This window comes from Haliotis cracherodii, unplaced genomic scaffold (genome assembly GCF_022045235.1).
Source record: "Haliotis cracherodii isolate W230 unplaced genomic scaffold, xgHalCrac1.p SCAF_2, whole genome shotgun sequence".
Taxonomy (NCBI): Eukaryota; Metazoa; Mollusca; class Gastropoda; order Lepetellida; family Haliotidae; genus Haliotis; species Haliotis cracherodii.
In genome coordinates, this window is record NW_027266275.1 from 41,507,180 (window position 1) to 41,528,881 (window position 21,702).

Consider the following 21,702-nt stretch of genomic DNA (forward strand, 5'->3'; position numbering starts at 1 on the left):
TCAACCAATTCTGCTAGCCTGACCACCCGATCCCGTTTAACGTCTCTTGGGCTAGCATGGGTTGCCTAAGATCTATTCTTTACCCGGGTCTTCACGGGTCCTGTGCGACATGACACTATAATGACTATATGTATCCAAACAGTGACAAACATGATTAATGGTAGTTCTGACTGACTAATAAAGTCATGATTGTGGCTCCGTTATTTCTATTGATTTCCTATCAGTGGCTCTGGTGGCTGAGCTTCAATACTTCATTGTTTCAATATATGGAGCCAGTATACCCACGATGGCGGCTCAAGGGAGCTGTTGCTGCCTCTGCAGCAGGCAATATGCAGACCATCGATGCACGCTGCAGTACCTCCAGTCAACGAGGGAACTGTCAACGCCGCCAGGTAATACAGAGATACCGTGGCAGATAACACGTCACTGTGACCCTGCCTTAATGGTTGATCGATGACATAAAATGCCGTTGAGAAAATGTGAACAATAGCACTTTTGATTACTTGCTTTGAACCTTTTGAACCTTCGAGGGGTGGGGATATTTGAAACAGATCTTACCCGGATTAACACGAGGCTCGATGGCCATAATGTGAGTGTCAATGAGTAAACACAATAATAAGGACGTTTGATTCAATAATGTTTATTTCACATCACTAAATAACTTTATAAATGCCTCCTTGCGCTTGCATGCAAATATACTTTTTTTAAATATAAATAAAGCTTCAGGTACTCGGACGACATAGAAATAACGCCGACGAATATTTGCATAAGTAGTGCATCCTTACACGTGTGCATAAAAAAACACACTGTTAACATTGACATCCAAAATATTGCCCCAGGTAAGCCCAGGCAATATATACAAATGGCCATCTAACATGGAGGGATCACATTGGGCAAGCCTTATTACCAAGTATTTACTGTCCAGGGCTGGCGAGCATCCCGTGTGTCGTCTACAAACAACCCGACAAGCATAGCCCTGACCAAGACGTCTTGCCAAGTTGGCTCGCCCACAACAGGGGGATTAACCTGCTTTAGACATTAATTCGTCTGATTATGTAGTTTACTTGTACTTTTATTGTGGTTATGATGACGCTTATTAAAATATTGTAGGCATATATATACGTTGAAATTTGAATTGTTATTTTATAAGTTAAGTTTATTTTAAAGATATTAGTCTTCATGACCCAAGTCTAGAATAGAATTGTATTACAGACGACCTCTGATTTTTCGAATTCCCGGTTGTCTCGAACTTATCATCCGGTCCCTGCAAATCCCTTCTATATTTATCATCATTTATACTCAGATCTATCGAACTGGATGTGTCGAATTCCCGGTTGTCTGGAATTTAGTTGGGAGTCCCAGGTATCCAAATTAAGCATAAATTTCCCCTGATGACTCGATCAGTTCATAATAAAAAATAACGTCCACACACTCACACTTGCCAAACTTTCAACTCACTTCAGACACAATTGGCTGACCTCACTGCGCAATTACATCAAAGGCAGGATACCTTCTGACATCACGCCAATATCCAATCAAGCCTAACTGTAACAAACACACCTTACTACAGACCCGTGAAGATCCGGGGTAGAATAGGTCTTCAGCAACCCATGCTTGCCGTAAAAGGCGACTATGCTTGTCGTAAGAGGCGACTAACGGGATCGGGTGGTCAGGCTCGCTGACTTGGTTAATGCAAGTCATCGTATCTCAAATAAACAAACAAAACAAAAACCTTACAACAATGGTGAAAGCTGGTTACTGTATGCCTTATCTTTTCTTTGTTTGTTGTTTAACGCCGCACTCTGCAATATTCTAGCTATATGACGGCGCGGTCTGTAAATAATCGAGTCTCGACCAGACAATCCAGTGATTGACATCATCAGCATCGATCCACGCAATTGGGTACTGTTTTCAGTTTTCACATCAGCGGCAAGTTACTTAAATGTTCTCACGTGACTGCCGATGACACATGAAAATTGACAAATGAGTAAAACGGATTAAAATGATGTTAGTTAATTCTATTATTTGAGACAAGACATAAACAATGACACCAATCCAGATGGGGACAGTGAGATCAGTGATGCGACGGAGTGGCCGCCCCTTTCTCTACCAGCAGCCTGGGCACTGAAATTTACGTTCGCCTTGAAATCTTGTGTTGCATCCAGACTTGGTAAAATCTCTAATAACATGATGTTTTATTTTCGAAAAATCACTTTGTTGGTTGTCTCGCACTTTTTGCCAGGACCCCACGAGGTTCGATTGTATGAGGATACTAGCGCATGATATAATGTGACGATCAGATGTCAAGTTTGATGACGACGAAGAACTCGTTGGACTGGTTAGAGACAATTCAGCGTTATGACTTGAAAACTGAAAGCTCAAAACTGTTACGTCTTCTCAATATACCACAGTATGTATGGTTTGAAGATAGTAGGTTTATTGTGCTGAGTGTTGAGTATACAGCCTCCACATGGTCAATGATATAAGGGAGATCACTTTCGCATGCATAACAGAGCTAGTTATGTTTAGGCGGTAGAGCACCTAACCAGTCATCTATAATATAGATAACCCTACATCCACGTTTCTAGGAAAGATAATTGCAAAACTTTAAGCAATTGAAATAAAGTAAACATTAATGCATTCTACATGCTCTAGTTACAGACAGATATATGCCTAACACATTTAAATGCATTTAAACACAAATTGCAATAAGACTGCAAATAAATGATCATACTTTCTTAAGTGAAAATTCACACTTGACACTTCAAAGCATATGAATTATGCATAACATTATATTGAAAATAAAGCCCTTACACTTAGTCTACGTTACTAGATCATTCTACTTGATAAGTGTTTTCTAAAATAGAACATCATAACGAACATTGCTATAACTGAGTAATAATAAACTTCAAAATTACTGATACAACATCGCTGTTAAATGCTATTCAAATATAATGGAATATGCATTTCAAAGATCAAGTCTTTTTGGTGGTTTTCAATGTCTACCATTTTCAGTTTGAACACATGATGGACTGAGAGGATTAACTTTAATTGGAGTCTTAGAGTTAGTATTGTCTTGTGACCACACACTTGCACTACCAGGACTGCTGTTGACAGTTGGTTGGATCACTTTGACACTTGTATCCTCTGTTCCAGGAATTAACTTGAGATCACATCTATTACGCCTCACCTCCCCCTTTGGGGTTGACACAATATATGACCGTGGGGTGTCGGCTTTACCAACCACTTTCGACTCAGACTGATTTACCAAAACACAATCACCAGGTGATGGTGGTCGCACATTATGATGATGATCATACTGATCTTTGATTATTAGCTTTTTCACAGATTCCGCTTGCTTGAAGCTTTTCACATCCACATGTTTGGTTTGTAGTTGTGTAGGATGACATGGTAAGCTTGTTCTCGGCTTTCTTCCCATTAGAAGCTCACTTGGTGATAATCCACCAGATACAGGTGTTGTCCAACATTGCAAGATATGGATCATCAGCTTTACGCAACATATTCTTGCGTGACTGAACAGCTCACTCAGCCTCTCCATTGCTCCTTGGATACAATGGGCTGGATGTGATGTGAGTAAAGTTGTACTGTTGAGCAAACTCCTGGAAGTCCTGTGAAGAATATTGAGGTCCATTATCTGAGATAACTATCTCTGGTACCCCATGTCTAGAGAATACAGATTTCACACTGTTGATGATACTCTTTGATGTTGTAGAAGACAGTTTCATTATTCTGATTACTTTAAGAAGTAAGTACATTACTTAGTGACATCTGCACCACAATCGATCTTGAACTTCATCAAGGTACTCGGAAATTGTATGGCCGCTACACCTTGGGTGCTAATGTAGCGGCCATAAAATTTCCGAGTACCGTAATGGGATTCGAACCACGGACCTTCTGATCCAAGGTCGGATGACTTGTCCACATGACCAAAGAGGTTAACCCCATCAGCAAGCTGACAAGGTAAGGATATCGTCTTCGGGATGACTCCACGCCCTGCTACATCACCATCTTCTTGTATGCGTCTGTTATTTATACAGCTCCCTCATATATCACATTATGAGAAACTACAAAGTGTCTCTGAAACTTATCAATCACTGTTTGATGACTTCATTTCTGCAGCTGTCAAATTCAGAGATGACAAGATATCCTCTGCTTCATCCCCCATATTGTAAATGAGTGAATTGATTTGAACCTCATCTGCTTCTTCAGTCACAAGAGATGACTGTCTGAATCGTTCAAAACGACGTGACCATTTTGGCCAAGATTCTGGTTTTGTAAAGTCAAACTGTTCAGGTGGGTTCACCCTGTATGTTGACTGTGGTAATAACTGAGGTAGCCTAACTGTGGTTGCTCTTCGTTATTTGCCAATTTATCACACCAGATGAAAATTTCCAACACGACACAAAAAGCACATGGACTTCCCATCATGTTATGTCTTCTCAATATACCACAGTATATATGGTTTGAAGATAGTAGGTTAAATATTTTGTACTGAGTGTTGAGTATACAGCCTCCACATGGGAAATGATATATGGGAGATCACTCTCGCATCTCGCATAACAGAGCTACTACTGTTTAGGCGGTAGAGCACCTAACCATAGTCATATACAATATAGATAACCCTTCAAAAACCTCTCTCGTTTTCCAGCTTTCCAACTGGAAAATATAAAAACTCAAATTTCCTGACCTTGATTTTGTTTGGATTAGGAATGTGCAGATCTAGTATAATGGGTTATCTGTCATGAATGAAATCACTTGAGGCATAAATAGATCAGGTTCGATTCCCAACATAGGTAAAATGTGTGAAGCCAATACGGCGTAAAACCAAACTCACTCGCCCCAAGAAGTAGACTGATAGCGCTCCGCGCAGAGCGCACAAGATACCGGTTCATCATATATACCGGGTACCAGTTCATCAAAAGACGTTGTGATCTCGCGAGAACGTCTCCATGGGGACTTTTGTCTGTAAACGACGCCATTATTGTTTTAGCATCACTGTTGCAAACTTCAAGTCTCCTCTCTATTTTGCGATTTGTTACACACTTCTTGCAAAGTCAGCACCATGTTCACGAGTGTGGCAAGCGTCTTTCATCAAGGTATCATATTTTAGTGTTGTGGATTTAGTATTTGGTCTTTTGATACATCTGGCTTTGGATCCGGAGGATCAAATGCGATTTCCTGGATAACTTCCCACACCCGGAGGATTTATGCCCATTGATCAAACACGATTTCCTTGATCCCTTCCCATACGTAATAGGTTACTTTTTTTATTTTAAGTCATAGAGTTAACTTTATTTAAACTGTCAATTTAATTTCCTGATTTACCTTGAAAGTGAGGTTTATGCACCATTTGTTCATGCTTAATTTCCTTGGGCAGCTCGGGAAGAGTTGAGAAAATCTCGGCGACCTACCATTGCTGCCTCCCTCTCCGACCTTCCTGTTCCTCTCCCAGTAGGTCATCTAGGGCATTTTTGTGTGTTTGTGTAAAAGGGGGATTATGCCTAAACATAGAACATGGGCTTATAGGGGAATCCTAACACACACACACACTCACACACACAGATATATATATTTCTCATGCCATTGATTGTTGTGCTAAAATCATGATAAAAACAAGTGCACGTAGATAACTTTGACATTAGTTTCTGGAAATTCACAGGTTAAACCATTTGTTAATTCCCCCGTACATTACATTACATTAACAATATTTTACACGTTTGTCTGCTTTACTTATTCTGTAAACCATCTACACGCTCTTTCTCTTTCCTCTCTTAGCTCTCAACTGCTGAAATTGATTCCCTGCCCTTTACCAAGGCCCCTCTCCCCAACCCTGCCCTTCCGTCACTGTGTGGTTCCTCCATGAACTTGGAGCAAGACAACCCCCGAGATAGACTTGGGAGATCCAACAGAGCCATTTGCAGTACAGCACGTGAAGCCAGTGAAGCATGTAAAGCCAGATGCATATGTCGTCATTGACATGAGCCACCTGGAAGAAATAACGCCACCACAGTCATTTGTGACAGCATGCTGCAGCTCCAGTGTATTCAGCTTCATCAAGAGATTGTTCATTCTGTACTAAATGGACATTTCATGTGACTCAAAACTAGTGGAACTTTTATAACATTTAAGAAACTAAATATTTTCTGTAAAACTCCAAAAGAACACAAGATACCTTTTTCGACTATTTGAATAATGCAAAATTATATTATCTTATATGAATGAATATTTTCATAACCCTTATTGTGATTCCAGATTTTAATATTTCCATAAATGTTGTTTTCCGTTCTGGTGTGTAAGTTTCCCTTGTAAATGCATGTTAGTTTATACCATAAAATGTTGAGAATTGTGTTCTACATTTAAACACAACTCTTTAGCATTATGAAACATTGAGAGAGGGGAAGGGGGGATGTTTGTTCTTGCTTCCGCTAAACAAAGCAGTAACCACAACTTAGATCTGATTTTTGTGCGAGATGTAGGGGATGTGTTATCAGATTAGATTCCTGAGATCCTTGGTGGAAATTAAATGGATATTTTTTTAGCATAACTCCAAATTCACATGGTAGGAATCATAGGTTGTGGGAAGCGAAATGTTATATATAACCACGAATTTCTGACATATTATGTCAGAAAAGATTTTCCAGCTCATCGATTCGGTTCTTCAGATGCAGAGAGACTTTGGATTTGATTAACTGAAGGTACATCGACACACAATGCTTGCTCATCACTGTTACTTTACCAAAGCTAATAGGCCCATAAACTTCAGCAATCAACCAAGACTGTCCACCCGATCTAGTTTATGGTCTATTACGACATGCAGCCAGTTAATGGTAACAGTTTGCTTATTGGGAATTATACAGCATAAAACCTACACTCACTTCTCGAGAGCCTTGACGCTTTTGCATATATAACTGTTTATCATCCAAAACTGGTTCCCACGGGAGATATGGATTGGGTGAGATCAAGCTATATGTACATTGTAGATATGGCTTTTACAATTTTAAATCATTGATTTTTTTTGCGCGTATTTCGATTTAAGAATGATATTAGATGATAAATAAAATCACGCCCTCGTGTATTTTGACGTGTCTTTATCGTTTTTTTCCCCACTTTTATCAACTCGTGTTAATATATTTGATATGAAAAGACACTGAGATTCTCTATATATTCATAAATAAAGACCAGCTGAATAAATATTGTGAAACGTCACCTAAGCAAATATGATCCTATGGAGGTACAGAATACAAAGTGAAAAGCACTTTCACATGTTACTAGGATATACCACAAAATTCAGGTTGAATATGTTTACATAGTCAAACAGACGGTGTTAAAAAGAAACTAATAAATACATCGGCAGGTGTGGTGCCTTATTCCAATATGTCAGAGTAACAAACATTGTGGGCATATTTATATTGCCTGTCAAACCAGTAATATATTTCTTGAATGTTCAGCCTGTTCTTGTGAGGCGAGACAGATTAACGACAAGTAAATGGATACAGCAAATTGCATCGCTTTCCCGTATTTACAGTTGATAGTACAGATGATGAAACTAGCTAATACACATGCGTATATCAGAATCGGTGAAGAGAACAGCTCATTTTGCGTTCTTATGTTGCTAATATTGGATAATAGAAAAAGACATACGGTTCAATTATTTTAATCAGAACAGATAGCTGTGGCATAATTTCACAGATTATTCTAAGGGAACTAGTAATAAGTTATACGTGAACATGGCAAGAACAGATTAATTATTTATATATTTCTGCACTTTACCTTTTCATGTGCAACGTTTGTTTCAAAATTAACACCAAGACAAGAATTAAAAAAAACCCGTTTCTATATTGAGAGCCTTCCAGATTCATAATGCACATCACAAATAGGAAACAACGTTCATCGTATCGTGTAAATAGTAGAAATATCAGTGCCCGAGCATATATTCTCCATTTTATCAGCTTCTTGGCATCAAATCGACATACACCGTTTCAGTTATTGAATACACGTTACTTCTGTTTCGATTCATGTCGTCTGGAATTAACGCACTCTGAAAACTAGTGCAACGGAAATGAGCCCTGATTGGTAGACCTCGTAACTATGACATCACGTGACGATGCTGGTGAACACGTGCGTGAAATCTGCAAGGCTTTAAACCTGATTTGACATGTGTTTCTAAATAAGTCTCAAACGACGAAGCTAACTTGAATAAGGGGACGATGTTCAGCGGCCTTTCCCAGGCTAGTGAGTGAGTTTGGTTTAACGCCAAGTCAGCAACTGGAATATCAACACTGATGCTGTTTTCAAGAAAAATTAAGATCTTTAGTTGTCTCTTGTTTGATAGGCATTACTTAGAAGTTGACGGATGACAAGATATACACAATTTTTATGGATAACAACTTCTTTATTACTGAAACCAGCCTAACCACCGAATCCATCATCGCCTCACCACCGCCTGTATCTCCACCACATACTTCACCTGGGGCGACGAGTATTATCAACAGATACACGGCCTACCCATGGGATCCCCACTGTCTCCTATCCTTACTGAAATCTACATGACCCACTTCGAACAGCAAGCCCTCACAACATCTCCCATCCAACCTATTTGCTGGTACAGGAAAGTTGACGACACCTTTGTCATCCTCAAACAAGACCAAGACCCAACCCTGCTACTACAACATCTTAACCAACAACACCCCCGAGTACAGTTCACCATTGAAACAGAAAAGGACAACCAACTACCCTTCCTAGATGTCCTCGTCTGTAGAAACTCAGCTAACAGAATCCAAACCAGTGTCTACCGGAAGCCCACCCACACCGACCAGTATATCCACTTCAACTCAAACCACCCTCTTAGAACCAAGACTGGCATCATCTCCACCCTTACCAAACGTGCCATCAACCTTTCCTCTGCTGACCCCAAGCCTGAGATCGCTCACTTCCGCCAAGTCTTCACCCACCTCAACAATTATCCAGCCAAACTAGTCGACCAAGTCATCGCCTCTGTACTCCATCCAACACCCAGACCTGTAACCCTTAAACCCGAATCAGCGCCCTTCCGCATCGCCCTCCCGTTCATAGGAAAAGCCTCCCACATCATCAGCCGCCTCCTCAAACAGCAAGCCAACATCGACACCCACTTCACCAGCTCCAACTCCCTCAACACCCTGCTAAGAGCCAACGGCAGGAACACATCTAAACCCCAAGAGGCTAAAGGTGTAGTCTACAAAATTGACTGCAACTGTGGGCAATCTTACGTAGGTGAAACATCCCGCCCAATCAACACCAGAATCAAAGAGCATAAAACCTCCACCATCAAATCCGACAGCAAATCAGCCATCTCGGACCATATCATCAACTGTCCCAATCACATCATCAACTGGGACAACGTCCAAATCCTCGCCAACAACCTTCATGACTTCACCAAAAGAAAACTAACAGAAGCAGTCCATATTCGCCGCCACAAGCCATCAATCAACAGAGATCAAGGCTATTTCATCCCATCCGCCTACTATGAACTCATCAACCAATAATCACCTGTTTATTGGCTTCATGCCCCCATTGGCTTCTAGCTATGTGTTTTCTGTCCATCGTGTTGTGACAGCATAATCCCTTTGTTGTCACACCTACCTATGTTATCCCACTCTTGTATGCCCTTGTTGTTACTGTTAATCCTCTATTGTTATCATCCACTTGCTATATATATTCTGCACTATGTCCCTCATTCAGTCTTGCTTGACAACGGTATAAGGATCTATACCGAAACGTCGCCTTTTTACAGTAATAAAGAAGTTGTTATCCATAAAAATTGTGTATATCTTTAGTTGTCTCTTTTTATTCGTTGTTGTGTTGAAGGCATTTTAACGTTTTCCATTCAGTGCTGGTACGAAGCTCTTTCTGTTCAAACAAACCACGCGTGGACAAACTTGTTTTTGTAGCTAGTTTGTTGTTTAACGCAGCACTAAGCAATATTCCAGCTTATATCAGTAAACAATCGAGTCTTGACCAGGCAATCCAGAGAGGCGACTAACGGGATCGGGTAGTCAGGCTCGCTGACTTGGTTGATGCATGTCATCGTATCCCATTTATTTGCTTGTTTGTTTAACGCCGCACTCCGCAATATTCCAGCTATTATGACGCAATTGGGATCGATGAAATGCATCAACCAAGTCAGCGAGCCTGACCTTCCGATCCCGTTAGTCACCTTTTACGACATTCATAGTCGCCTTTTATGGCAACATGGGTTCCTGAAGACCTATTCTACCCGGATCCATCCGTATCCCAATACGATCGATGCTCATGATTTCCAGACTTGATTATTTACAGACCGCAGACATACAGCTGGAATATTGCTGAGTGCGGTGTTAAACAACAAACAAACCAACCAACCAACCTCAAATTGTTCAAGCCACCCCACCACATTATTAGCCGAGACTAACGCTTAGTCTCTGAAAATATATAATTATCACAGAAACAGCAACTACATTTAAATTGAAAAGGAGCAGCCCCTAAGAGATGAACCTGAGGAAACTCTAGACTTGCTTCTCTTAGAGGTATTTCTGTACAGTAAGGGCTGGCCACAAGGGAATGTCATATCGTTCAGGGACTGTGAGACAGAATACTTGTACCTATGAGGGAAATCAAACACCTGGTTGTGAACATATTGTAACACCCAAGGCACAGAGAAAATCTCACTGGGACCTGGGCTCACTTGCACAAAGCGATCTTAGCGCTACGACTATTGTAAGCCTATGTTAAAGTATGGGAGTTATGATCATCTTAGCGCTAAGATCGCTTTGTGCAAGTGGGTCCTGTTTTAAAGAGCCCATCCACACATGATCAATAATGAGCAACTGAGCTTACACTGATAGAAGAATACGTTTTTATTGTGTCTTATTCACAAACATGGAATGATTACCTCGACTCTGGGTCGGAAATAGCTTTGCTAGGATCACATGTAAATGACACAGTAATTGCATATCGTACTCCATCTGTCAAACGTTCTACAAAATGGACATTCTCCGAGCCTGAAGTGAAGAAAGACACACGCCCTGAAAAGCAATGGAACATGAATTCTGGTGAAAACATTCCCACTGACATGTTGAAAACATTCTTATTGATATATGAAAACATCTGCTTCAGCTCAAAGTCTATTTATGTTTTATGTGTCAGTGTATTTGACTTGTACATTTCTATACCAGTACTGTCAGTTTAGAACAAAACATGTTAATATGCAAAATCTTCATAAATTTTCCAAAATATGAAAAAAATGTTTTCAATGCTTGAAAGGGTGAAACTTAATAAGTTTGTTGTAGTCTAACATTTATTCAGTCAATCCATTCACCGATATCCCTACCTAGTTTCGGTTCCACTGTTCTGTTGGCATCGTTGTCCACAAACACAAACCTGCCGCCATCGAAGTCCTGCTTGTAGGTAGCCAGATAGAGCAGGGAGGTGTAGTGGAAGGAGCCGTACGTCTCCTGTATACACAAGTCACAAGGACGTTAGCACAAGCAATGTCTTCTTATTACTTGGTGTACAGATAAAACATTCAAGAGAATGCCCCTAAAGAAGTGATCTCTCACACAGAGACTTGGGTCAATTCACAATCCTAGTCATTTTGAATAAAGTCATTTAATGTTCCACTCTTTGTCTGCTACCGTAAAATATTACACTAATCACACACAGCCAATGTCTCAATGTGTCAGACAGTCATGACTCCATATTACAACGTGGAGACCTAGGTTGAAATATGAATTAGACCCTAGAACAGGCCTCTCTTCATAAGGAATGATGGTGGATTAAACCTATGTCCAATTACTTTCCATATTTCAACATTGGGAGTTGACTAGGGCTTGGCTGGGTAACATGGGTACCCGGGTCGGGTGGGTACTGAGTAGGACCCGGGTACCCACAGGACTATCCGGACCCGTGGTTAGTCACGTGATTATATTGTTTAATGGCAAAAATTATCTAGAACTCTATGGTTACACTATAAGGGATAAATGTTCACATTTCTTTCTGACTTTGTACACATTCCTTCTGACTTTATATGTTTGCATAATGATAAAACATCCGTCAACTTCAGTGTATGCATGACCAGATCGGTTTATTCATATATCTAAATTTATTTTGACAGGAATAGGGTCAAACTATTCCCAATCGGACCCATTTGCCCATCTCTTGAGACCTACAGCGGGTATCTGGGTAGGGTCGGGTAATAGGGTGATGGGTACCCGGGTAGTAAATTTGGACTCGTCGCAGCCCTAGAGTTGACCAATTGGTAAATGAAGTAGAATGTTAAGTGAGACTCAGTATCCTAAACATCCTCCAGCTGGCCTCTTGTCAGACACACCTTGTCAACATGAGCATGCCAGTATTCGTCGTGTATTGTCTTGGGCGTTGTCATGTTCATTCTAGAGAAGAAGGTTGGCTTTGTCAGATACAGTTTCCTTGGCGGCACCCCAAACTCTGCGGCAATGGCATCATGGATCTGGTCCTTGACTTTCCTGGAATGTTAACAATTTGGTAAAAGTCCGGAGTCCCCCATCCTTGCCCCCCCCCCCACCCCCCAGCCTATTTTTAAACTTTGTATTGAATATCTACTTGTTTATCAATTGAAAATCTATGTTTTTAGATTTGTTGGTTTAAATAAGTGTTAGATGCTCAGAAATTGAACTCTTAAAACTCTTCCTTCTCATGCCTTCAAACACCAGCAAATCCAAAACATCTTTCATCAGGAGGTGTAAAGTGTAAGAACTTTGTATCAACTCAAATTTTACTTACTTGTAAATCTTAAAATCTTTCTCTGTTAATAAGTCAATCTTTTCTGCTTTAAGTAATCTGTAAAAGACAAACAGATACCTCTTCAAATACAAGTATGTGAATTGTATTTAAAATGCTCCAATATCCACAAGAAAATGTATAAACTATATATAAAATGTGAAAGTTTCCATGTAACTTCATTGCCACCTGGGTGCAATGTGAGAAGTCCGTTCTCTGCACTGAGACATGGCTGGAGTGCCACCACTATAGGCACACTTGAGACTATGGTCAGTGCAGACATACATTGATAAATGTGAACTGTTGTTTGCTAGACACCTATATAGGCAGGACACAACATTCATAACAAAGAATTGCTTCCGATGGAAAGTTGGTAAATATTTTGTAGGATTAGGAAGCTCTCCAAACGACTTTGTCTCAGAACTGTTTGACAGTATTTGTCAGTACAATCTAAATGATGTGATGACAACATATGTTACATGTTGGGAAGTACAAACCTTACTAAGTAAATGTCATGCCAAATTATTTCTTAAAGAGAGACACTGCAACCATGGTTGGTCACGTGATATATTATTTATTGACAATAACCATAAAACTCCATGGTTACACAACAAGTGGCTAATGTTTGCATTGCTTGCTGACTGTGCACACATACCTTCTGACTTTCATATGTTTGAGTAAAGATAAAGTTTCAGTCAGCTCCAGTGTATGCACGACAAAATCGGTTTACACTTATATAAATAGTTTTTGCCAGGGTAAAACCATTCCCAATCGGAGATTTTGGGTAACCAGGTTGGGTCAGGTAATAGGGGGTCCGGGTCCCTGGGAAATACATTTGGAATCGTTCCAGCCGTTAGTAGAATCTACCACTCCTGTCCTGACACAGACAGTAAACCGACTGCTACAAGGGTCTGTAAAGTAAACACAATCTCACTAACATATTCATCAACCGCCAGGAGACTACTACTACCTGTATATATCGATGAATGTGTTATCCTTTGACAAAGCTCCAGTGTGTAGATCCAGGATAGAAGCCTGAGGATGTAGATGTGAGAGGTATTAATAACATCATCAGCAGCACTGGTTAACTGTCTAGACCATGGAATCTGATATCTATCAAAGACAGTAACTGTTTGGTGAACCTATCCTGTCCTTTGTCCCATACTCACATACAATCATGCAGTCTCAGAATGACTAATTGTACTGTGACTAATTAAGCTGGAGTCCCATCCTCTGTATCTCCAGAGTTCGCATTTTGGTGAACCTACACTTACCCATGCGTCCATGCCTGTCATTCCTGCAATCTCAAAATAATCGCCTTGATTTGCATTGGCTAATTTGCTTTGCTTCACTCTCTTAGTCTAAAGGACCAATCCGATCTCGAGTTACAAACCAGCTTCAATATTGGGTTGGCAATATCAAGAACATGGTGGGCAGTCCCATTAATAAAAATAGTTGCAAGTTAAGAAACATAACAAAATATGTTGAAATGCAAAAGAAAGCCCTAAAAATAATTTTGACGCAAAGGATGTCTTTACATACACCTCCTCTGAACATTTCCATTCTCCCTATCGTGATGTTTGACTGGTCAGTAGAATGTTAATGAAAACAGAGGGGGTGATCCAGGGGTTAGTGTAGGTTTACCAAATGCGAGCCCTGGAGATATGGAGGAAGTTGCAGCCCGTGTTAGTGCAGAAAAAGTCACAATATAGAGTTATGTCTATTTGATCGATTGTCATCTCCAGTCATACCATAAACGGGATTGGGTATTAAGGCTTGCTGACTTGGTTGATGCTTGTCATCACCGGATCATCGATTATTTACTGACTGCCGTCATATAGCTGGAATATTGCTGGAGTGCAGCGTTAAACAACAAACAAACAAATTATACCATAAGGGTAAACAAAATAAACCCAAAGGCTATGAAATATACAGTATGTTGCCTTTATGTTTAAACATTGCATTAATAATTACTTGATGCCTTTATATACAGGCTGGGCAGAAAAGTTTGCCATGTTTGTCATGATGTCATCAGGTGGTTGTGTGTCATAGTCAGGCGACATTTACTCATGCCAGTTGTTTTACCGGTTTGCCTGGCCAACACTGTGCTTCACAGTCCATCCTGACACAGCTGTGATATTGCTGTGGCATAAAACAGCACTCACTCACTCACTCAGTCTTACCCCTCCGCTTGATCCACCCAGGGCGAGGCCCTTCTCAGCTACCCTGAAACATGAGGTTATGATGCGGAAACAACACTTCCATTTTTCACTCAAGTGACTTCATAAATACAGAGTTTTGTAGTCACAGAGACTGGTGTCAGTCCTTGAGGGTCATGTCACCATAACAATCATAGTCCAGGTTTTAAACATACTGTACAGACAGAGGGTCAGTTTTTTTCCTTGGGTCAATGACCCTGCCTCCCTGGCAATCTAAAGCACTACTGTATGAAATATTCGTGGAACATGGCAAGAAATACTGTTGCTGGATTTACCCAGACCTGCCACAGTAGTATTCACGGACATGACCTGGCACAGTGGCATTCACGGACATGACCTGGCGCAGTGGCATTCACGGACATGACCTGCCACAGTGGCATTCACGGACATGACCTGCCACAGTGGCATTCACGGACATGACCTGCCACAGTGGCATTCACGGACATGACCTGCCACAGTGGCATTCACGGACATGACCTGGCACAGTGGCATTCACGGACATGACCTGCCACAGTGGCATTCACGGACATGACCTGCCACAGTGGCATTCACGGACATGACCTGCCACAGTGGCATTCACGGACATGACCTGGCACAGTGTCATTCACGGACATGACCTGGCACAGTGTCATTCACGGACATGACCTGCCACAGTGGCATTCACTGACATAACCTGGCACAGTGGCATTCACGGACATGACCTGGCACAGTGGCATTCACGGACATGACCTGCCACAGTGGCATTCACGGACATGACCTGGCACAGTGGCATTCACGGACATGACCTGGCACAGTGGCATTCACGGACATGACCTGCCACAGTGGCATTCATTGACATAACCTGGCACAGTGGCATTCACGGACATGACCTGCCACAGTGGCATTCATTGACATAATCTGCCACAGTGGCATTCACGGACATGACCTGGCACAGTGTCATTCACGGACATGACCTGGCACAGTGGCATTCATTGACATGACCTGGCACAGTGGCATTCACGGACATGACCTGGTGCAGTGGCATTCACGGACATGACCTGCCACAGTGGCATTCACGGACATGACCTGCCACAGTGGCATTCACGGACATGACCTGGCACAGTGGCATTCACGGACATGACCTGCCACAGTGGCATTCACGGACATGACCTGCCACAGTGGCATTCACGGACATGACCTGCCACAGTGGCATTCACGGACATGACCTGGCACAGTGTCATTCACGGACATGACCTGGCACAGTGGCATTCATTGACATAACCTGGCACAGTGGCATTCACGGACATGACCTGGCACAGTGGCATTCATTGACATAATCTGCCACAGTGGCATTCACGGACATGACCTGGCACAGTGTCATTCACGGACATGACCTGGCACAGTGGCATTCATTGACATGACCTGGCACAGTGTCATTCACGGACATGACCTGGCACAGTGGCATTCATTGACATAATCTGCCACAGTGGCATTCACGGACATGACCTGCCACAGTGGCATTCACGGACATAACCTGCCACAGTGGTATTCACGGACATAACCTGGCACAGTGTCATTCACGGACATGACCTGCCACAGTGGTATTCACGGACATAATCTGCCACAGTGGCATTCACGGACATAACCTGCCACAGTGGCATTCACGGACATAACCTGGCACAGTGTCATTCACGGACATAACCTGCCACAGTGGCATTCACGGACATAACCTGCCACAGTGGCATTCACGGACATAACCTGGCACAGTGGCATTCACGGACATAACCTGGCACAGTGTCATTCACGGACATAACCTGCCACAGTGTCATTCACGGACATAACCTGCCACAGTGGCATTCACGGACATAACCTGCCACAGTGGCATTCACGGACATGACCTGCCACAGTGGCATTCACGGACATGACCTGCCACAGTGGCATTCACGGACATGACCTGGCACAGTGGCATTCACGGACATAACCTGGCACAGTGGCATTCACGGACATGACCTGGCACAGTGTCATTCACGGACATGACCTGGCACAGTGGTATTCACGGACATGACCTGCCACAGTGGCATTCACGGACATGACCTGCCACAGTGGCATTCACGGACATGACCTGGCACAGTGGCATTCACGGACATAACCTGCCACAGTGGTATTCACGGACATAAGATGGCACAGTGGCATTCATGGAGAAAACAACCTCCATAGGTCATAATGGCAGGTGTGGAATTATCACTGTTTGATTGTCTTTTGCAGCATCTGAGTGGACACATCCAGCACCAGTGTTTACCTCAGCAAGTATTCGGCATCTTCCTGCCGCACCAGGTCATCCATCACCACTCTTCCACATCTCTTGGGCTTGCAGTCTGAAACATACCAGCCATGGCAATCAGATACTGTACAATAATATCAAAGATACTATTTAATCATTGAAAACCTTTTACATGAAAGTCTGTCTAAAGACTTATGGATGCTTCCCTGATCAGAATCTGTAAAGAAGTGATTGGACCAGCCACATGGGCCCATCAGCTGGTCAGGAGGCCTCTCTTTAACAGTGTTAGCCAATCATACAACGGCTGGCCAACAAGATACCTGGTCAGAAATATGCCGCCATACCATTCTGTTGTATGTCTATAATACTGAAGTGTTTACAACATGGAGTGTGTTCCTCAACAGGTGGAACAGGAGATTTCAAATATTACTTGTCCTGCTGAAATATTACAGACCACAGGATAACAGGAATCACTTGTGAACCAGAGGAACAATAGGACAGGCATGGTGATGGAGAATTGCACTCAAATTTGACAAGAAAAACAACACACTGTGGTAACTTGTCAAATGTTCTTAACATAGCATGCAACTTTCATGATAATAGAGTGAGGAACATAGAATGAGTGAGTGAATGAGGATGCAAGTGGAGACCTGCACAGATGAAACACCTTGGGGAGAGACATTGCTTTATTTATTAATGCACTTTGTGCACTGGATTATAATCACTGCTCCTTTCTGCAGAAGGAATGTAGTGGTTTTATGACAATGTATATTTGTGTATAAGAGAAAATTTATGGATGTCAACTTCTTTATTATGAGGAACACAACGTTTCAGAAGATGTGCTTACTCATCACTTGATGAAGGAGTAAGCAAATTTGGCATTCATAAATTCTCTCTCTTATGTGTATCACTTTGAAATGCCATTCAAAGACTTATATTTATGTAATAGCAATATTCCAGACATGATGGTGCTGCTTTCCAATATAATGCTCACACTTTGAACCCATGTGGGAAATGAACCCAGTCTGTGATGTGATGAGTCAGTGCTTTAACCACTAGGCTACAACACCTTCCCCTCATAATAGTGGAATGCATTCTTAATATTCCTACCTCCAGTAACATCATCCTATTTTTCTCCAGTCGGGTTAAATCTCATAAACAGCGATGTTATAATATCGCCAGGATTTTATATAAAATCCCGGGGATTTTATTTATACAGCTTGCGTTTATATTGTAACTTATGAATGTTTCTCGCCAGAAATTTATTTTGCATTTGAACATAATGTAATAAAATGTAAAATCAAATTACAAATGTTTTCTTTATATTCCCGTGGATGAAACCTTTGTATCTGCAGCCCAGGGAGTACCAGTAGGCTACAGAGGCACTGATAAATCACAATGCTTTTAAGAATGTCTTTTTCAAGTAACTGTACGCCAGCAACATAGATTTTACGACCTATTCCTAAGGTTCATGGAAAGTATGTTTGAAACTTCAAAATGTTGTTTTAAGTTTCTATTTTTTGTTTATAAGTTAGATAAAACACTTACCCTCTGGTTTTTATAAGATTTAAAAACAAAACCTCTGACATGTCATATCCTACACATAACAAATACTGAGATACATTTGAATAAAAAAAATATAGGTTTCAGTAACCTTGAAATTCTTCTTGTGAATAATCTTTAGAGCATGGAACATTATATACTGCCCGCTGTACATGGTCGGTCACCCGCACAAACACTGTGTCTGGGGCTGCCAACAAGAAGTAGTAGCCACACAGTGCAGCAGCCAGGGTGAGGAGGAGGAGGAGGAGGAAGACTCCAGCTGAAGGACCTGGTGATGACTTGCTGTTGTCAGCTACGCCTCTGTAACAACAGGTTCAATCCCAAGTCAAGTCAAGTAATAAACAATTACAAAAGCTAAGCTAATAACGGGCCCTAAAAAACAAATAAGTAGGGATGATATAATAATGAAAATATATTTCGATAAAAAATATACCTCAACAATTTTTCAACTACTAAACTTATGCAAACAATGAAATGGCTTTGAAATAAGGAATCTTCATAATGGCAGAATTCCTTGCTTAGGAATATTCTTTTCCTGAATAGAAATGGGATTCCAGAGTCGGTTCCCAGCATCTTATGTTGGTCACAAGAGGCAACTTTGTAGGTCAGACTTGCTGGCTTGATTGATGACATGTCATATTGTACCACAATGGCATGGATAGTTGTTCATAACATCAACCACTGGATTGTCTAATCCAGACACAATTATTTACAGACCTGTGCACGCACACACACACTTTTCCTGACACATCTCTAACATTCTTTCTGACTTGTACAGTGTAACAGAAGTGACCATGCATATCATCCAGAATATTAATTAATATTATAAATTACTGGAAGGTTTGCACCTACCCTTTGCTTTCTTGTGATTTGTTCTTTACACCAGGACGTTTTCGTGTGGTCTTTTCTCCCATGCTGAATAGTGAGTAATTCTACCACATGTAAGGTGTTCAAACAGTATGCATGAGTAACGGTTTAGTTCGGTGCAATACCCGATTTACTCATCAGAAAGTTGATCATCCACTCCATGCGTTTGTCACGAAAACATTTACATCGTAACTTAGTATGCCCTTTGTTTATCACAGAGACGCTTACAACATTTTGACCTCATTCAGTTCAGTTGAATGCATGCAGATTCACACGTGTTACTTGTTGATTTGCAGTGCTGGAGATAAACAAGGGAAAACCCCAACAAGAGCAGATAACTCTAATGACTTAGCTACCGGTAAGCTTTCAGGTGGGGAATTCTACTTCTAAATTAAGAGTTCGATCAATGTCGACTCTTTTGACTATTACTATATTAATGTTTATTCTTTTAAGGATACCATTGATATATTTCATTCCTGTGTAATTGTCCTCTCTAGGCAGCAAGATACATTGAATGAAACTCTAACCCATACATTTGTGAAATAAGGTGGTTTTATTGTGACGCTGCTACATCCATGGACTCGATCCAAATATAAAGTGCCTGTGTTGCTTTCTAAAGAGCTGACAATGTAGTTTGGCTGCAGACTAATCCACTGACCGTGGTGATAGCTGTGTTGTGCAATGAACATGCAGGAATACAGTTCAACACTAATATGTGCAAACATTAATATTTACATAAGGTAATTCATTCAACAGTGTATGGCTTTGTCAGAGTGAGTGTGCCACATGGAGTGACACTGCTGTTTGTAATATTCCAGCTATATTATGTTGGGGATGCAACATTTTGAAGATTTGTAGATCTTGAGTAATAATAATCTTTGATATTTAAGACACTAAATGGCAACTTACTAATTATAAAGTGTAAGGTATTGTAAACACATTCCCCAAATAAACCTGTTTATCAGTAATGTCAAATTATGAGAGGCCTCTTCAATGGTGTATGAGTTATTAAATCACTGAAATGTAAGTAAAATAACAGGTTCATGTCTCAATGCAAGCACAGAGAATATTCAAAGGGCATTACATCAGTTGACTGGACACTATTAAAGTAGTGCACAGGCCATTCTTAATAATTCAGTGTATTACCAGGTATGCTAAATACAAAATCTTGCCCAAATGCCTTTTGATCAACACATGTTGATTGATGTAGTAAAGGAGTATAATTTGTTTCCCACTTTTATTAAAGAGAGTTGATATATTAGTGAGTGAGGTTTCATTTATTATTCAACATTACTGTCAATCAATAAAAAAAAAAATGTATAAGATTGATGGCAATGTCAACATTTCAGACCATCTTGAAATATTGAAGATGCATCACCTCACCAAAACATATCAAAACGCATTTCTTTCATTCAACCGAAACTTTTGCGTCAGTTTGGGGGGCAGCATAGCTTTTCCTTTGTAACTGTATAATATCTATGAGAAAACAATACCAAAAGATATTTTATGTGTGTTTAAAACTAAAAAATGCAAAGTTGAATGAAAATGGTAAACTGGTATATTCTGTTGAGCAGTACTGCCAGTCTGTAGACGTGATGATGATCCCGTTTGTCACAGTTCAAAAGTGACATCCCAATTGAAAGAAAATATATACTGAAGCAAAAGGTAGTGAAAAATAGAATCACTTATCAGATTTAAACATTGAAGCTTCCCACAGACGTATTTTCCAAAGAGATATAGTTTGATCAAACTCAAGAGATATCTCCCGTATGAGTCAGAATTGAACAATAAACACCCTTTACTCTTATCAGTGCTTCATTTGAGATTGATTTGAATAACACAATGCTAAAACAGGGGGGTGTCCGGACCCCCTTTTGAAAACCAAATGTAGTATGTTGCAGACAATCTCTACCCTCCTCCAACTGAGAGAGGATTTTGATATTTTGTACCCCTCCATTTTAGAAATGGTGGATCCGCCCTTGATTCTGTGCAGATGAG

At 40.9% G+C, this 21,702-nt stretch overlaps 1 protein-coding gene and 1 pseudogene across 1 annotated transcript; one reads left to right on the top strand and one right to left on the bottom strand.

Moving 5' to 3' along the window:
* Nucleotides 1-5,083: 5,083 nt before the first annotated feature.
* Nucleotides 5,084-6,100, top strand: LOC139468164 (uncharacterized; annotated as a pseudogene).
* A 4,777-nt stretch (nucleotides 6,101-10,877) lies between these two features.
* Nucleotides 10,878-20,008, bottom strand: LOC139469128 (2-oxoglutarate and iron-dependent oxygenase domain-containing protein 3-like). The gene is made up of 9 exons (XM_071251264.1): nucleotides 19,690-20,008; nucleotides 18,929-19,137; nucleotides 17,293-17,368; nucleotides 14,979-15,021; nucleotides 13,766-13,830; nucleotides 12,799-12,855; nucleotides 12,368-12,521; nucleotides 11,369-11,492; nucleotides 10,878-11,063 (listed from the first exon to the last, which is right to left on the bottom strand). Exons 1-9 carry the CDS (start codon nucleotides 19,749-19,751, stop codon nucleotides 10,927-10,929), a joined length of 927 nt encoding a protein of 308 aa, XP_071107365.1. The 5' UTR covers nucleotides 19,752-20,008; the 3' UTR covers nucleotides 10,878-10,926.
* Nucleotides 20,009-21,702: the final 1,694 nt, after the last annotated feature.